This window comes from Notolabrus celidotus, chromosome 13 (assembly GCF_009762535.1).
Source record: "Notolabrus celidotus isolate fNotCel1 chromosome 13, fNotCel1.pri, whole genome shotgun sequence".
Lineage (NCBI taxonomy): Eukaryota > Metazoa > Chordata > Actinopteri > Labriformes > Labridae > Notolabrus > Notolabrus celidotus.
The window spans coordinates 11,916,159-11,934,700 of record NC_048284.1 but is presented as its reverse complement, the minus strand read 5'-3'; the positions used below and the strand labels follow the sequence as shown (position 1 = coordinate 11,934,700).

Below are 18,542 nucleotides of genomic sequence, written 5' to 3'. Positions count from 1 at the left end.
GAAATGTTGCCTCTGGGCTCTTCATATCATAAATCAGGCCATGGATAGTACAGGTTATTTTTAGCCTGTTTAACATCCAGACTGTGCATTTCATGACATGTATTTTTGAGCGCCGTGTGTCTCCACCAAGAAGAAGTGACAGCCGTCAGTTTTGAGTTTCTTCCAATCTAAAGCATGTAAAGTACGAACAGTCCATACTCTTAGTTTTCTCTCACTCCTCCCAGAAAAAGTGCCACATGACCTGTCAAATAGGAAGTGGAGAGAGCTAGCGAGGAGCAGCCAGCAGCGGCCAGAAACACAAGACGAGAGGAAGCGTTCAAATCTCCTAACTCTGACTCTCGACGTCTCTTAGGCAGATAACTCTTTCCCATTTGGAGCAGATAGAGCAACAACTTGGCAGCAGTCATGTTCCTGAAGGTGGTGTTTTTCACTGTGGTGGTGGCTCTTATCGGGGCACCAGCTGCGACGGACGCAGGTAAGTTTGCGACCTCTCAGTGCTTAGCTAGCAGCTAGCGACCGACCGACCGCCTCCTCCTCAGCTCGGTCAAGACATCCAGTTAGCTGATATTTATCTCTGTGTGCCTCCATGTTTTTAACTCACTGCGTGGATCCATTCTTTTCCTACAGCTAGTCTGACAGCTGTCACTCATCCTGATTTTGGTTGACTCTAAACATGATCCTTTCTGGGAACGTGTCAGCCTTATGTCCACGCTGGCCGAAGACTCTCAAGTTCTCAGGACCCTGCTAACTTTAGCTTTAGCTTGCTAGCAGGATCTGCTAAGTTTTAAATGTTATATTTTCTGTATTTGTTTAATAATGTGTTCATCAGTGAGAGGGCACAGAGGACTGATGTAACCCTGGTTCTCAGATCCAGTTGATCAGGTACCAACAGAGACCAGATCAGCCTGTTATGTAACAGCCTTACATTACATTACTCTCTGTTGAGTCACATTAAAATGAATATTTTTATGAACTGCTGTGTTTTTTTAGTGTTTAAAGATGACACAATGTAATGATAAGTTGCATCATTTTTATTTAACAACACCAGGAGAGATGCTGTGTCACTTATATATCATGTAAAGCAGGGGTACCCAAACTTTTCAGCCCACAACCCCCAAAATATAGGTACTAAAGACTTGTGACCCCTACTGTCCCTCAAAGTGATTAAATGTTGCTTCTTACTTAATTTACCTCAACTTCAAAATTAGTTTACCTACCTTAATTAGCTGTTAGCTAACCCTAACCCTACCTTTAGGAGTAATCTGGCAACAAAGAAAGGCAGAAAACTAATAGATTACTTATTTGCAGGGTTTTATTTCTAATGTAACTACAATTTTTGTCAATAATTTTACAATAATGGGTAAAATAAGCACATTTAGATTACTTAAAAAAAAAGAAAGAACTGGAAGACATCTTGTGACCCTCCATTGGTGTCCCACGACCCCTCAGGGGGTCCCGACCCACACTTTGGGAACCCCTGATATATAGGGAGTAGGGATGTAACATACACTCAACCCACGATTCGATTTGAATCCTGATTTTTGCTTTACGATATGATTCACTCACAATTCTCTCATGATTTTCAAGAAAACCGGATTGAACTCAAAATTTGAATAACTATTATTTTATTTCAATTCTCAGATATGGAGAGTTGCAATATATATATATTTTTTCTCTTATATCTCCTTGTAAACAAAATATTCCTTTTTCATTTTTAAGGTGTGTTGTAACTCAAATAAAACCATGGCACACTTTTTTTCAGTACCTTGCAAAAAAACTAAAAATGACTGTACAAAAATACCTTGCTGGAACATTTTCAGAACAATTATAGAGAAATGGAAAGTGAATGATTCCCAAATGAAAGTATTAAATCTTAAAACAAATAAGGTAAAACTCATTAAATTAGGGATGTAAATTTCAAGTATTCTCCTTGATCGATCTTTGGAAATGTTAACGATCAATTATCGTTTAATCATTTAAAAAATGTAAACCTTTTCCATGTGAAAAAGAATGCCAAATGCGTTTTTCCCCCCTAAATCAAATTTTCCTTCATGACACGATGTATATTACTGACAGTATTAAACAGCTACGGATCATATTGAGGTATTCAAGATTTTAACACGCTGAATATCTGAACAAGCGGAGTCTAATGCAGATAGCGCCTTCTACTGTTTACAAATTATATCCTGATACAAATGATGTTGAATCGATTTTAATCCACCCTTATTTGTATCCATTTTTACCGATTTGTGATATATCGTTACATCCCTAATGTAGAGAGTGTATATTACTAACTGATGAGTGATTTCTTTGCAGATGAATGTCCCTCTCTGCCATGTGATTCATGTGAAAGCACCAATGACTGCCAGTGGGTTAGTTGCCAAACATGTGAGTATCTGTCCTAAATGTGTTTGTGTGTGTGTGGCAGGTTAAGTGGTGGCATACGTTGCTCTTTGTTTGTCCCAGATTGTGCAGACAGCTGGGGTGATCAGACACATGATTCCTGGACATGCAGAGAATGTATGGCACTGACTGCTGACTATTACATGATGTCATTGCAATTTCACTTATAGCCTGAGCTGTATCAGAACATGTCAGGGGCATACTAGCCAACACTGCTTTATCTGATGGGGCTGATTCAGAGGTAAATAACAGACACACGGGTCCATTCGGTGTTCATTTTGTTCTGATTGTATTGATTGAATCACTGTTTTGTACTGCAATATATTTAAAGTAAGGAATTGATTGAGCTGAGGAGGCAAGGCTCTGAAAATGTGGATATTTAGTTCTGATGGTTGCCTTCATCTCTGTGTCACAGTTTTCTAATTCCATTATGTTAATGGAAATAATATCCGGCATCACGTGAAAGATCTCCGTGACTTCTGCAGCACAGAAGGAGAAGTGGAGAAATTTGCTGTGGTTGTATATTTTGTTGTAATTTGTTGGTTGTGATAATGACATTTGCATCATACAAGTCAATAGGAGTTGCCATAGCAAAACTGCATGACTGATCGCTTTGTGGAGTTAACAACGGATTTCCAATCACTGGGTGTTCCTCATTTGCTTTGTGATTTATAGCAAGTTAGAATCTGAGCTCGTTGTGGCTTCCTGATATTAGGCGGCATGTTTTATGGTCACAACAGCTGAGTTTTACAAAATTGTAGGCTTTGTCATAACTTCAAATGTGAGTATAACGATGCAATAAACACTTGTGATTGTCTGTATTTTAAAAGGTAGAGGCAGAAATAGCTCTCGAGCAGAATTTGCTGAAGCCAGAACCTTGTAGTTTAAAAAAACCAAAAAAAAAACAATCCTCACGAGTATTTTGATTGTGGACCAAATTGCCCTGGAGGGCCTTCCTCCAATGCTGGCCGGAGTTCATTCAGCGTGTTTACTCTCTAGTGCCTGTGAATAAGACGAACAGGAGAGGAAGCGAGGGAATGTGTGGCAGGAAGCCTGCAATATCCTCACACAGGGGAACAGAAGGAAGGAGAGGATAACGGCACGAGTTAGAGGACGAGTGTGCAGACAAGAGAAGCTTCATGAGCCTTGTTGTTCCCAGGATTTGTGCCTCAGGTGAAGTTCGGGAACCAAGAACATACTGTTACATGTCTTTCTGCTTACCTGCGGTTAAGAACTTTGCTCAGTGAAAGGAGAAGCTCGGGTGTTTCGCTTCTCAAGGGAGCTGACCTGTTTGATGGCTTCACCAATGAAACGCTGTGATTCTTTCTAGGAAAGGCTGGTGTGAGATTTGTTGACCTCACGCCCTCCTTCTCTTTATTATGTAAAACAGGGACATAAAGGCGCGTCACTTCGTCATGTATCAAGTGGTCGAACAGGATAGGTGAGATGACAATTAGATGCGTCTCCACTGAGCCAAGGGAGACGGGAAGAGTCCTGTGGGAATAACATGAACTGGTTTAAAATGACACGATACACTCATGTGGAAAACACCCCAAAAGCAAACGCAAACAAAATATATATACACTGATTAAACGAGTGTAGCCATTTCTGTATGTTTTAAACCTTCAGTCCTGTGTTTTAAAAGAGATTTTAAAGCTTCAACTATTAATCAGTTTATTTTCTTTATTTTCTTTATTGGGGTTTTTCCTTTTTCCAAATACAAATTGCAAAAGTCTGAGACATTATTATCAATGCCTCAAACTAATACACAAAAAACTAAATAATGTATGAATGAAAACCAAAGGAAATACAAAACACAAGTAAAATAAAATACCAAAACAATGACATAAAAATTAGATTTAAATAGTAATAATACTACAACAATACAACTTGGAGGATGTCAAGTGCCCTAGATTTCGCTACGTTATTATTTTTTCATGGGGTTGTTTTTGTTATAGTGGTCTATAAACGGCTGCCATGTTGATTATATTTATCTTTCCTCTCAGGGTGAGTTTTATTTTCTCAAACTGCAAATGCTTCATTACATCATTCATTAAAGCAGATAAATGTACATTTTTTTTAAACAAAGTTTATCTCTGAATTTTTCAATACAATAGTAATAATTCACAGTGATGACATATACTGATTAATAGAATCCCCCACCACTCCCACCCATGATAACATTAAGAGGGAATACAACTTTATATCAAAACATTACAATAGATTGAAATAAAAACAAATGAATAAATAATGATAATAAAATAAATTATATGAAATACATTTTTTTTTAACATTTTAATTGAACCGTTTATTGTATAACTGTTTGACTTAATTTAAATAATCCCCCCTGCCAACACACACACAAAAAAAAGATTCAGAATTAACTTATGACAGCTTCTTACATGCATATGTCCTGGTTTCCTAACTCCTCTATGACAGGAACTATATAACTCTGTATTGTAATAAGACATTTGTGCATGTTATGTTGGGCTTTGAAAATACTTTTTTTAACCGAGCATCTCATCTTTATAGGAGGAAGTCACCGACAGATGAGTCCAAAGTGAAAATAATAGTTGGATCCCTAAAGGTTTTGATCTGTCCCTCTTAATCATCTGATGTTTACTGTAAAGAAGTTAAAGACCCATGGCAGACAATGTCAGGGAGGTTTGTCGGCTTATGTTTGGTCTTTAACAGAAAATGTTTTCTCACAGTATCTTCTCCTTTAGTTACACACCGGAACATCTGACCCACACAGCCTACTAAACAGGATATGAACCATACCACACATTCACAGTTCACACACACAAAGTAGACATTAAGCCTTCTACAAACTCAAGAATAGATCACCTATTTGATATGAACTCAACTAAAACCAGGAAGGTCAGCTCTGGCCGGTTGCAGAGCATAACCACGCTGCTGCAGTGAGCTACCGCCTACCACAGTGTCCTTCCCAGATTTATCTTTGGTTTAGAGAGTTAGTGTAAACAAGCTTTTTGGCTTTCAGAAGCATACTTCCCCGCAGCACAACGCTTAAATGCTCAAAAACTTTACACGTGTACATGTGAGCTCTGCAGCGTCTTTAAATACAGGCTGCGATCTCTCGGTCGGAAGTTATTCTCTGTGGTGAGATCGGCAGTTGAGGCTTCCACTCGCGCCTTTATCTCCGAGGAAGCGGTGGCTGCCTAAACCTCGTGGTGATAATGGTGATGTCACTATCTTGAATCAGGGTGAGAACCAGTCCTGCCTTTCACAGCTGCCTGCGAGATAACATGCTCCTGACCTACAGGAGAGTGAAAAAAAAGACCCCCCTCTCCACGGCTTGACTCAGACTCGTATTTCAGATTGCACAAAGAGCGTGAAGAATAATGCAGCCAACAGTTAGGGAATGACTCGATCTTTAGAGTCACTAAACCACAGAGAGGCAGTGAGTCATTAACTTTCAAGCTTTATTAAGTTTCACTTCTAGATTTTAAAACATATTAGAACATTTCTTTTTGGTGCTTTTTATTAGTGATGGACCGATATGTTTTTTTTCAGGGCCGATACCGATTATTAGTAGTCAAGGAGGCTGATAACTGATATTTGGAGCCGATATTCATTTGCAGTAAAAGGGGAAATATTGGCGTCAAAATTTTGAATAATACAAACTCCAACCTTAACTTCTTTTAAATGCCTTTAAGCATATGTTCATTAAACAGCTTTTCAGATTTGCAACATTTTAAAGTTTTTTTTTTTATCTTAGACTATACACATCTTTGTTTTAACATTCTAACACAAAGCGCAGGGAGCTCCCAGGCTCAGCACCATGTCTTATAAAATTATATGAAAACCTTTTTTTTTTTCTTTTTTCTTTTAATCATTTTATTAGGGACACAATCAGAGCAAAACATGTCCCCTAACAAAACTATGAATATTGTCCCTGCATTCAAAAATCAATTTCCCTCTACAAAATTATCAGATACATTGTTTTAAATAGAGTAGTCACCAAATAGATAAATGGCAATGGAATACAATGAACAAACAAACATTAATTAAATTAAAAAAAGAAGAAGTTTTCTAAAGTTTTCCAAAATGTCATTATAACTGAAATGTTAATCTTTCACTTTCTTTGTTTTAAAGGGATATTTCAGTGTTTTTTGAAGTGGGGTTGTATGAGTTTTAAATCACTAGTTATTGTAGGGGCCACAACGGATTCTGCTCAGCTCGGTCCCCATGATGAGAAACTGCAGGGAGAAATAGAACACAAGCTAGGCTACAGTTTCTGCAGACGGTGTCATTTCTGCCACAGGATTTAGCGAATTTTGAAAGATTCCGACCCGAGCACTCACTTCGGTTTAAGTGTACACTCTACTTGGAGTTACCTGGTGGTGCGGCTGCATCAGAGCTAAAATAACTCCGTTTTAAATTGATCTGTTATCGGCCGTCAGATTTTTAAAAAAGGCTGATGCCGATATGCGTCAAAATGCCGAATATCGGGGTGCTGGTAGCCTAGCTGTCTAAGCCCCCCACATACAGAAGCTACAGTCCTCGTCGCAGGGGTCGCCGGTTCGATTCCCGGCCAGTCCACCATTTCCTGCATGTCTTCCCCCCGCCCTCTACTCCCCACATTTCCTGTGGAAAAGCCCCCCCAAAAAATAAATGAATAAAAATGCAGATAATCGGTCTATCCCTACTTATTATCTTTTTTATCTTGTAGTGTAGCAGGATTAACACGCTTGAAAGAGGCGATAACATAGATAAGGATGAAAAATGCTGTCTAGAGCATGCTCGGCGCCCTGGGTTGACACCTGAGAGGGGCTGGCATCAAACGACACAAATAGTAAAACCATAAGCAAAAGGACACTGTCACAACAGAAACCAAAGCCCAGGCTTCTCAAACTACTAATTATGACAGGACAGCTATTTGTTTGTTGCTTGTATCCAGGGCAAATTCACAGAGCTGCATAATCTGATAAGAAGACCCAGCACAAAGTAAACACAGCCCTATGAGCTGTGGAAGTGTAACTCAGGCCAGTAGATCCATTTTGACCCTATTTGGAGAAAAACAAAAGATGCTCTCAACAATAGCTGCAGCCTTGTCGTTAAAGTTGGTGTTTCTGTAATTTATGGGCAGCCATCTGGAGGAAGTCACTGGGTTTGATCGCTGTGGATTATCATATAACAAGCAGGGATGTCATTTTACAGCACCAGAGGCACAACAAGGAACATACGCAGTTCAATTTATGATGTTCCTGTATGTCAGGATGATAATCCCCTCATATAGGAGCTCTTCAGAGGAAGATTTTTATCACCACAAAGAGGTCAAAGGTGTTTAACTGCCTCTCTTGTCCTCATATTGAACCCACATTGAAGCCTTATGGGAAAAGTATTTTTCACTTCCGTATTACTTATAGAGTTTACCTTCAGGTTGTGTAAAACGACATTCCAGAGAGGGCTGAGACATGTCAAGGCAAAGTGCAGCCGTTCAGGATTTCTATATACTGTTGGTGTATTCTCATTAGTGTATCCATGTCAGCCATAAGCTGTAGAGTAGATCCAGACAAGTCAAAGCATTGTTCAGCACTTATATTACCAGATATGTCAGGGTTTTTTTTCACCGTTTTTTTAGTTAATACCTTGTTCGAAAGAAGTACAAATCTGCACCACATTATTTCCCACAACCTTGTTTTGACTCTGCCAGATTGATTTATAAGTCTGGTAAAAAGTCTAAATTGTAGAGAATTTATTTATCTATTTAATTATTCTTTTTTTTAAAGTTATTTTTTGGCCTTTTTGCCTTTATTTTATAGTACAGCTGAAGAGAGACAGGAAATGTGGGTAAGACATGCAGGAAATGGTCGACCCTGCAACGAGGACTGTAGCCTCTGTATGTGGGGCGCTTAGACCGCTAGGCCACCAGTGCCCCTATGTATTCATTTTTAAAGTTATATTTTGGGGCTTTGTTTTTGCCTTTATTGGATAGTACAGCTGAAGGGAGACAGGAAATGTGGGGAGCAGAGAGTGGGGCAAGACATGCAGCACATTGTCGATGCAGGGAGTTAAGCCAGCAACCTCTGCGACAAGGACTATAGCCTCTGTATATGGGGCGCGCTTAGACCAAGCGGCAACCTCCGGTCTCAAACTATAAAGCCCATGCAGAAGTGTTATAAACAGCAATATGCTGATGGTGTGTCCTCAAGCACAGCAGTACATGGAACACCATGTAACACGGTGTGAAAATAATCTATAGTCACAAGGCGCTCTCAGTAGTGACTCATGGTGTCTCATATGGGACACAGGCAGGTTTCCCCCATTGAAAAATCTAACATCCATCAACTGAAATCTGTCTGTTGTTTTAATTTGAAGAATTTCATCTTTTAAATCAGTAAAATTGAATTTCTTGGGTAAAATGATAAATGATAAACTGTGTTTTGACTTCTTGTTATGTATTTGGGACAGACGAGACGTCACAGCAGGGCAAAGTCCCTCTCTGTCTGGGTTAATAAGTAATCTGAGTTTCAAAATAAAAGAGAAAACACATAAATGATGACACTATAAGTCATCAAACAGAACAGAAATACAAGTCAGAATTTCCACTTACAGCTTCTGTACCACCATGTATCAAAGAGGAAAAACTTTCAGTAAAAACATGTAATCTATATGTTATGCATTATCAATTTTCCCTGAAGTTAACCCTCCTGTTATGTTGCGGGTCTAATTGACCCTTTTTAAAGTCTATTTTAGGCAATATATGCCTTCCAAACCAGTTAAATACAGCATAAAAATCTGGGCAGCATGTGACAGAAGAGGTTTCGTGTTAATTTATCAAAATCACTTCATAAAAATAAATAAAGTAAAATAAAATAAACAAAAATCTATGCCATGTAAAACTATTGTATTTATATTTAGGGCTTTCCAATGTACATTAAAAAAAGTTTTAACATGAATTTTAATGAAAAACTAGTGAGTTATCCTCATTGAACCATGATCTGTGAGAATTAAAGAACACAAATGAACTAAATCTTGATTTAAATGGTTAGTAATGGAGTTAAAAATTTGATTTAAAAAAATGTGTATTGGGATTTTTTGGGGTTCTGACCAAGCGGCAACCTCCGGTCTCAAAATATGAAGCCCATGCAGAAGTGTTATAAACTGCAGTTCATCGAGAATCCACTTGAGGCTGGCTTCAGAGACACCGGAAACCACATGGATACCAATTAAAAAACTAAATTCTTTGCAGCATTAATAAACATGTTTACAGCCTGGTTCAGAAAACGGCTTGGCTCTATGTAGCTAATTTCTCTATCAGCACACACTGTACGGGGGTGAATTTTTTTCTAACACGACGGTTTAGAAGATATTAAGATTATGAGTTTTTGCCCAAATAAGGACATGACCTGACTTGACTCCATGACGGGAACACATAGCTGTTGGCTAGGAGGCTCAAACTCCGCCTCTTTACGTCACGCTCTGCCTGGTTGAGTTCCGCATTTCCAATATGGCTGCTGCCGCCGCCCGGCTTCAAAGCAGCGCTCAGGAACAGATGGGTGATGTCACGGATATTACATCCATTATTTATACAGTCTGTGGTTCTGACAGTTTTGGATAATTGAATATGCCCCGGGTCAATTGACCCAGGAACATTATGGCTGTTCCAGAGAAACGAACATAACAGGAGGGTTAACACAGTTGTGAAAGTAAGCTCTACTTTAATAAGCGTTATATAATCGTTTCATTATGACATATAAGAAGTGTATTGAAAACTGAAATTTGCTTGACTAAATATTTCAAATCAACATTTTCCTTGAAATCAGTTGTTTTAGAATCAGAATCAGAATCAGCTTTATTCGCCAAGTATGCTTGAACACACAAGGAATTTGACTTTAGTAAACTGTGCTCTCTTTGTACAAGGCGTTATAGTCATGAATATATAACACAGGGTGTCATCATGTTTGTGTATTACCATGTACATTGCTGACATAGTAAGAAAAGTGCAAACTAAACAGGTTTCAGACATGTTGGTCATTAAGTTATCAAGTGTTCTGATGGGGGCAGCAGGATGGAAAGAACAGCGTACTCCGACTGCAGGATGTGGGCAGGCAGAGCGACTGCTGCAACCTTCCTGTGGAGGGGTAACAAGATTAACTGACTCCTGCTTGTTGTGCCTCCTTTGTACTGTTTGTATGCACAGAACAAGTGAGAGAAAGTGATGTTGGTGATCAGTTGGCTCTGAAATTGATGTCCTGGCAGGGATATCATCGTTTTACCTCACCATTGCTTACTTCATATCAAGCATGAATCAGATATTTATTCCATGTTATTTTTGTGTCTTTCAGTACTTCCCAGCTGTTTCAACATGACGCTTGTGGCAACAAATGTAACCTGCACCAATGCTAGCTGCTCAGGTAAGTCAAACTGCAATGTGCTTATAAACACGCGATATGTTAACATTTTCTTTTAGGCCTTAAGAGAATCAGTGGACTATGTATTCCCCACATGATGGGTATACACTCTCTGCTTCTGTTTGGCTCTAAAAAAGCTCTAATAAGGTGTTGATTCAGTATCATGCTCAGTGTTTTTGGTTTGTCTTTCGTCTGTCTTCTTTTGTTTGTGTCCAAAAAGACTAATTGGCTAAGAGGAGTAATGAGGGAGCTCTGTTGTTCATAACCTTGTTGTTTGGGTGGTGTCTCTTGCTTTATACCCTATCTTGGTGTTGGTTCCCTGTCCAGTTGTTGCTACTACCAGAGCCCCGACTTCAACTGCCTCTGGGAGTACTGCTCCTCCTCCTCCCCCTCCTACTACAGTCTCCCCTGCCCCTGTTGTCACCACCTCCGCCTCTAATGCCAGCGTCACCACAGGTAACCAGTCCACGAAACCCTCTGCTGCACTCTGCTGAACTCTGTGCTGTCCACTTTATACGATGCAATGAGTTTTGTTTTCTGATACAGCCATTAAGTATTTATTTGTATTTGTATTAACCCTCTATGTGGTCAGTTTAGGGAAAAAAAAAAAACTCCCATCCTGCCTGTGTTGCATTAGAGGTTCACAGGAAGCAATGCAGCATGCAGTTGATGTAACAGAAATGATGACAGCCACATTGTTTACTTTCTTTGAATCTTAGAATTGTATTATGTTACTCAATATTTTACCTTTTATAAGACTGTAGTTTCAGACTGTTGTTACTAGGAATGCACGATATTATCGACCAACAAGCCGATATCAGCCGATATCAGCCGATATAATTAACCAATAAGATAATAGGCTGCTGCACACGTCGGGCTCATGTTTTAAGTTAAATTTGAATTTAAGCAGCATTCTGCAATAGAGGTGTGAAAAAATATCGATAAGGCAATATATGGCAATACTTTGACCTCTAATATGATATCGATATTTCAACTCTTAATATCGATATTTTTGTAATAAAAAAAAATCATATTTTAGCCGAGTTGTAACTAAAATACAACTTCAGTATATCAAAAACAGTAAAGTGGAAAAGTTGTTTTCAATCAAATAGTTTTGACTTAATTTGTCCTTTCAATTTTGAGTAATATTGTGTGATTTACATATACACCATCTCTATTTCTTCTTAGTTTACTGTGTAGAATATCGCAATATATCACAATATTGTGATATCGTGATATATCGTGATGCTATCTTATTGTGACCCAGGTATCGTGATGGGTATTGTATTGTGAGGTTCTTGGCAATACTCACCCCTAGTCTGTAAGGTACATGTAGCTGACTAATTTAGGCACTTTTACTGTCAAAGAGTAAACCATTTTATTTAATTTGGGTTTAATTGCTGTACAGTTGCACTTTTCACATGTTCCCTGTGAACAGAGGTTAGGTTTACTTACTATGTCAAATGTGAAATTGGCCAAATTTGCCCTGGTTGTGGGTTTTGTTATGATTGTCTTAGGGAGAGCATCATTCAAGTTTTAAGTAGGATGTATGTTTTTGTATGAATTTTGTTTGAAAGCAATTTTCATAAATATGCAGTTTTAAGTATTAAGTATTTTTCTTATTTTGCACAATAAAATAATATTAAAAAAACAAATGTGATAAGAGTACCACCATAATACTGTACGCTATGTCCAATACAGAAGATAATTGATGAACGCTGCAATTAGGTGTGCAGAAAAAAATATTGGTATCGGATATCAGCAAAAAATCCAATATTGTGCATCCCTAGTTATTACATATGTTTGCACCATTATAACGCGTGCTTTATGTCCCATAAAGTACAGGAAACCATGTTTGGGCTGATTTTGAAATGATATCACCATTAGTTAGACGAGCAGAACGCAAGCCAACTCCACAGTTTTACAAAACTCTTAGCACTGCCTTTAGAAAGGTAGCACAGGTGAGCTAACTGGGTGCTAAATACAGCCAACAGTGTACACCGTGTTCCAAATTAATATGCAAGTTGCATTTTTGTGAATATTTTAAAAACTATGTCAACGGTTGTTTTCAAATTTGTCAAGAAGTCAGATAGTGAATATATTTCTTCAACTGTGTGGTTAAAATGATGCTTTTCAAAGTACATTGGCTGTATTTTGAAATGAATGCATAATATCCAGAAATGAGTGTGCCAAATTATTATGCAAGTTGGTGATAAGAGCATACAACTTGTGAAAATTAAAAACTAGGCACCATTTTTAATGTTCTATTGATTGGATATAATAATATTTACTACAACTGTATTCAAACTTCAACAAAAACAACAGTTTTCTTTACATTTGTATAGAAAATAAAACTGTTAATGTCGTTGAAACATTTCAAATTTAAAGTGTTTCTCAAATGTCCAATATAACCTCCTTTTCTTTCGGTGAGGGTCAGAGGTCACTGGTAAACTGATTTAGTTTCTGATGACTTCTCTGCTGACACTGTGAGCTGTACCTTGTATGGCTTTCCAAAGATACTCTTTTGAGCTGTATTTCTTGCCATTACTGTAAATTATCTTCTTTATTATTGACCACAAGTTCTCAGTCGGGTTGAGCTCAGGTGAGCAGGCAGGCCAGTTTATGAGGTGATCCTCTTTAGTTTTTTCCTCCATGGAGGAAAAGACATTCAGCTAAAGTGAAAAAGATGCTAGTGTTCATGCATAAGCACAATGCACCGTCACATGCCTCACGTTATTCCCAGGACAGGATGGCATCTCAGGGCTTCAAAAAGTATCACCTCATGAAGAAATATATTCACTATCTGACTTTTCTAACAAATTTGAAAACGACTGTTAACATAGTTTTTAAAATATTCACAAAAATGCAACTTGCGCAATAATTTGGAACACCGTGTAGAAAAGGTTCCTGTATCTGTCATATTGTAGGTATAACCAGCAGCCCCAGCAGCCCCAGCACATACATGCATTATCTGTCAGGGTCTTATTTTTGCTATTGGCAATGCAGTCAACAACAAGACGGAGCATCCACTGTAAGGCAACATATTTCACTGGGCTCATCTGTTGTGTGGGAAGCTACTTGTGATTAAAGTCGATGGACTTCTCTTTAGAATATCAGGTTTGTTCAGCCATGCCATAAACAGATGAACTAGTGTTTGTATTTCTGAAACATTAGCAGCCCACAGGGGTTTGACTTACTACCACATTTACGTATTCCTACATCATGGCCGACCCCGAGGGTCTTTAAATAAACTAGGACTGAAATCACAATGATTACAACTTTGAAAAAGTCATATGTAATGTATGTTTGAAGGCTAATAAACGTGTTATCACTGTGATCTCACTTCAGACAACACAACTCTTCCTACCACCGTCGCCCCGACTCACAGCAGTAACACCTCTATTCCCACGACTGCATCTCCTTCAAGTAAGCGTCTCACATCATGATAGATCTTGAGTTTGTAAAGCTGCCCATTGATGCACATAAACAACAACAACTCCATTATCTCCATGTTCCTTTGCTCTGTCTTCTCTCTCAGATGGAACGAGCACATCGACCACACCGATCGCCCCCACTCCTTCCCCTCACAAGAACACCTTCGATGCTGCGAGCTTCATCGGTGGAATAGTGCTGGTTCTGGGCCTGCAGGCTGTCATCTTCTTCCTCTACAAATTCTGCAAGTCTAAGGACCGCAACTACCACACCCTTTGAAGCGGCCGCTCGTGTCGATCCACATAGTATCCACCTTTCACCAACAACTAGAACTCTCCAAGGAAGCACTCCCTACTGGTCACGGCAGACTCAAACAGTGTTTTCAAGCAGGTTTTCTAGATCTCTAATGTCTGTGCCACTTGCTGCAGTCTATGTAAAGGCACCCATGTTAACCTGTATGTATGATAAATCACTAACTTGTAAAGCTAAACAGATCTCAGATGATGTGGCATTTCAGGCCTTGAGCATATGGATTACATCATCTGACAGCTACTCCCACCTCCATCACGCCGTTAGTCACTCTGAGAAGAAAAATTTCCAGCAGATTGAGGGGGGTTGTGTTATTTACAGCCCCTCTCTTCATGATTATTCCATCAAATACACCACTCGAGAGATGAATAATTAGTCATGTATTCAAAGTAACTTTCCTGTTGATGCTCTGGAGTAGTATAGCTGCAAACTGGAAGCGTTTTAGCTTTATTTTTATTTGGAAACACTGTTTGAGTTTGCGACTATTTTTAAACATGACGACTGCGATGATTCAGTATTGCTTTTAGCCGGGTGAATTATGGGCAGGTTTCCTCTCCCTCCATGTAGTTGTATCATGTATATGTGTTAATAGATGATGTAAAAAAACAAAAAGGTGGGGCGACTTAGGAGGGAGAAAAAAGCAACACCCAATCATCGGATGTCAGAATGGAAAAAACAAGCAATCCCTTTTGATTTGATTTTGGGTGGCGCCTTGGAGGGATGTACGTTTTCTGGGGAAATCTTTGACCCAAAGCTAGTTGTGAAAAATCATTTAAAAATACAGCTGCAAGAAGAGCAGCTTAATGCAATAAATCATCTAAAAAGTTAGACTCCCGTCCTCTTACCTCCCCAAACATTAATTTTGATCTTTACACAAACACACCCACTCGGGCTGCGAGCTTTCAGCTGGCCCCCCCGTCATCAGAAAAGTTCTTGTGGGTCACAAAGAAAGATCATAGAATATCTCAGAAATATGAACCATTAATTAGATTTTAATATTGTACATTAAAAAGAATGAGGATATAAATAAAACAGCATGCACCTTCTGGATGTGGACAGTGATAGCAGTGAAGTGCCTTTAATGTTCAGTATGACTTAAAGAGAGAAATGCTCGAGGACGAGCCTGTATTTTTATTTTCCTGGTTGAGGCCTGAGTGGTATCCATAGTTTATGTTTCTGAGACAGAAACGGTATCGCTGTGCTGATATTTTTGAGAAATGTGTCCCAGCTGGACTGAAGAGCCTTTTATTGTGGAAGAATACAATAGATAGAAGTCACTTGAAGGCCTTGATCAGTCTGATTGAAGTTTATTTTCTATAAGTGGAGGACTGTATTCAGTGCATGATGGTCTTCTCATTGCTGACCTTGCATAAATGAATCATTTTAAAGGATCTCTCCCTTCAGTTGCACCCAGTACTGCTCCCAAATCTCTCCCACTTCATTGTTTTTGTTTCAGAACTCAGTTGTAATTTAGAACGACTTGAGCAACGAGCTGGAGGGACATTTTGGAGCAGCTTTGGACGCGGGGGGTGCATTATTTTTAAAGGAAAGGTAGAAATACGGTGGTTAGTTTAAAACTCCTGCAGATGGAGAGAGTGCATTGAAGTAAAAATGTTGCAGTGTGGTTAAATGAGTGTTGCATATTTGATTTCTAACTTTGCTGTGTAAATGAGCGGATTGTGATTGAACCGCAACAATTAAGTGGCTACGCTTAGCTCAGTTCTCTTATTAGCTCGCTGCTAACTGTGTGATCCCCACATTCTTCTCCTGTAAATAGCCATGTCCTGTTTTTGTTTATCTTCTAGGTTCCATCTTGAGGAAAGGCTAAATGAAGGAGTGTTTATTAGTACAGTTTGTTCATAGCGGCTCGTCAGAATGTTTTGTAAAGCCTTCTCTTTCTTTACCTGCATGCTGGATGCTTGGAGTTGTGATTTTTTTTTTTCTCTTGCATTGCATTATGCTCTTTAGGATTTAGACACACTGAGGAACCACTTGATTATTTGTGATCAGCCCCAAATGCTAGTTGAAAGAATGCCTTGAAACAGTTTGCATCAAGCCAAAGTCCTGAGTTTTGGCATGGAGATTGAGCATTGCACTGACAAGCTTTGTTTTGTAATTTTTGTCTTTGTAAATGTTTTCATTGTTCTGCCAAAAAAGAAAAAATCAGATGCTTGTATAAATACTCGGTCTTGAATATAAAGTAAATATGGATGATTAATCAGTGTTTGTACGACCGCGAACAGTAAGAACTTTGAGTGCAGATCCTCTGCTCTTTTTGTTTCGGCTTTCATAATTTTGAAGTGTATTTTTTCTGCTGCTCACCATTAACACGCCTTTTAACCTATCACCTGGTGGCATTAGGCTACAGCCCAAAGACCCAAATATGGCAAGAAGGCGACAGAGTTTTTGCCTTAGCTGCATTCATTTGCTCATTCTTTGCATGTGGAGAGCCTTCACCCTGAATTAGAGAAATAACTGAGTTGTAGTCACAGCTGGTAAGTCACATAGTGCGATTTACTCCTGACATGGTAGCTGCATTCCTCTAAATTTCAGCATCACATGCTGACATCGCAGTGCATCAAAAAACACCTCTGCTGTCCATGGATACTAATAGATGTCCATTGTGTTCCCCCTCTGCAGCTCCTCCTACAAGTTACTAGCTCTGTCTGTGCACCTCCTAAGGAAAAGTGCCTTATTCAGTTAATATAAATATATACAGTTCTAGTTTTTAGGATGATATGCCACACTTATTAGATATCAATGGGACTCAGCACTTTCAAATGCCTGTGAAGTGGTTTTCTGTGTTGTATTATGCTTCAGTGTCTGGTTTGTCACACTCAGCCTTAACTTCTGGATCAAACTCACCAAGCATTTGCTAGCTACAAGCTGACTAAGCAATCACCAGGCTGTTTTTGTTTGTATGGGAATTTGTTTTTGTACTTATTTGCTGCCATTTTAGGAGCATTTAGAGAGAGGTAGATAGAATTCAAGGTGTTTTAAATGCTGCTGAAATGGCTACAACCAGCGAGTGAATGGCACGGTTATAAAGGAGAGGAAGCCTGGTTGTGGCCTGGGATACTTCCCACCAGCTCATTGTGTTAAAATAACTTTCCAGTAATGTTGTAACCACAGCCACAGACCTCTAGTATTCTTAAATGCAACATCTCCTCCATATTGTAAACGCTCACTTGAGTCTACTTGGTTGTGAATATCCAGTCATTGCTGTTGAATGACTAGTTTTCTGTCCAGTAGGATTTTTTAAATTCGAAGATTCAAATTAGCTCGTTCACGGAGGCTCTCCTGTCAGTTTCGAGCCTTGCAGTGTTTCATTTCAAGAGTTCCAGCTTTTTCATTCCCTCCATTTGCCTTGAGGCTTTAATGCTATAGCACAAACAACAGTGCCATATAATGTACTCTTTGTGTTAGGGGCTATCAGTTTTGTAGGTACGATTTTTGGCTTTGCTCTCATCCCACTTTGACACACCTGTTCACACAGTCATGCAGACACTTGCAGGTGCCACAATGCCTCCTGAAATGCTTCTTTGTGCCCCCTTTTTTCTCAAACTCTTTATTTTGTGCCTTGTTTTCTAGTGTTGCCTTTAGTTTCACAATGTAAAACAAATAAAGTTTGAATATTGTTAAACAAACCGGTGTTCTTCCCTCATTCATTTGAAAACAGTGTCTACTTTCTTGGACCTGATCATTTACACAACAAATCTCAAGTGGGAACAATTTAATAGTACAATAATCTGAATCTAGAAATTAGGATATTCTCAAACCCTATAAAAACCGGAGTTGGCAATACTTGTGCACCTAGCTAACTGTGTGCCTTTAGCTTACAGACGATACCATGAGAGCTATCCCTCTGGTCAATTCAAAGCTGTTGTGGCAGTGACCCCTGCCACTGGTAACACACCACACCAGAACACCACACAATCACTCATTTCACATGCCACATGTTAGCCATGTAGCATACTAGTGGTAGTTTGGTGGGTGCACACACTGGACTGCATGTAA

At 39.0% G+C, this 18,542-nt stretch overlaps 1 protein-coding gene across 1 annotated transcript; it reads left to right on the top strand.

The window, feature by feature from the left end:
- cd164 (CD164 molecule, sialomucin) lies at nt 1-18,172 on the top strand. The gene is made up of 6 exons (XM_034699025.1): nt 1-475; nt 2,317-2,388; nt 10,719-10,787; nt 11,112-11,240; nt 14,133-14,210; nt 14,323-18,172. The coding sequence occupies exons 1-6, from the start codon at nt 406-408 to the stop codon at nt 14,493-14,495; spliced, it is 591 nt and encodes a 196-aa protein (XP_034554916.1). The 5' UTR covers nt 1-405; the 3' UTR covers nt 14,496-18,172.
- Nucleotides 18,173-18,542: the final 370 nt, after the last annotated feature.

What these genes read in the sequence shown, in the direction of transcription:
- cd164 (XM_034699025.1), top strand. Translation starts at nt 406, where the DNA reads ATGTTCCTGAAGGTGGTGTTTTTCACTGTGGTGGTGGCTCTTATCGGG. An exon ending in ACCAGCTGCGACGGACGCAG is followed by an intron (nt 476 to 2,316) that starts GTAAGTTTGCGA and finishes ATTTCTTTGCAG; the next exon opens with ATGAATGTCCCTCTCTGCCA. An exon ending in CACCAATGCTAGCTGCTCAG is followed by an intron (nt 10,788 to 11,111) that starts GTAAGTCAAACT and finishes TTCCCTGTCCAG; the next exon opens with TTGTTGCTACTACCAGAGCC.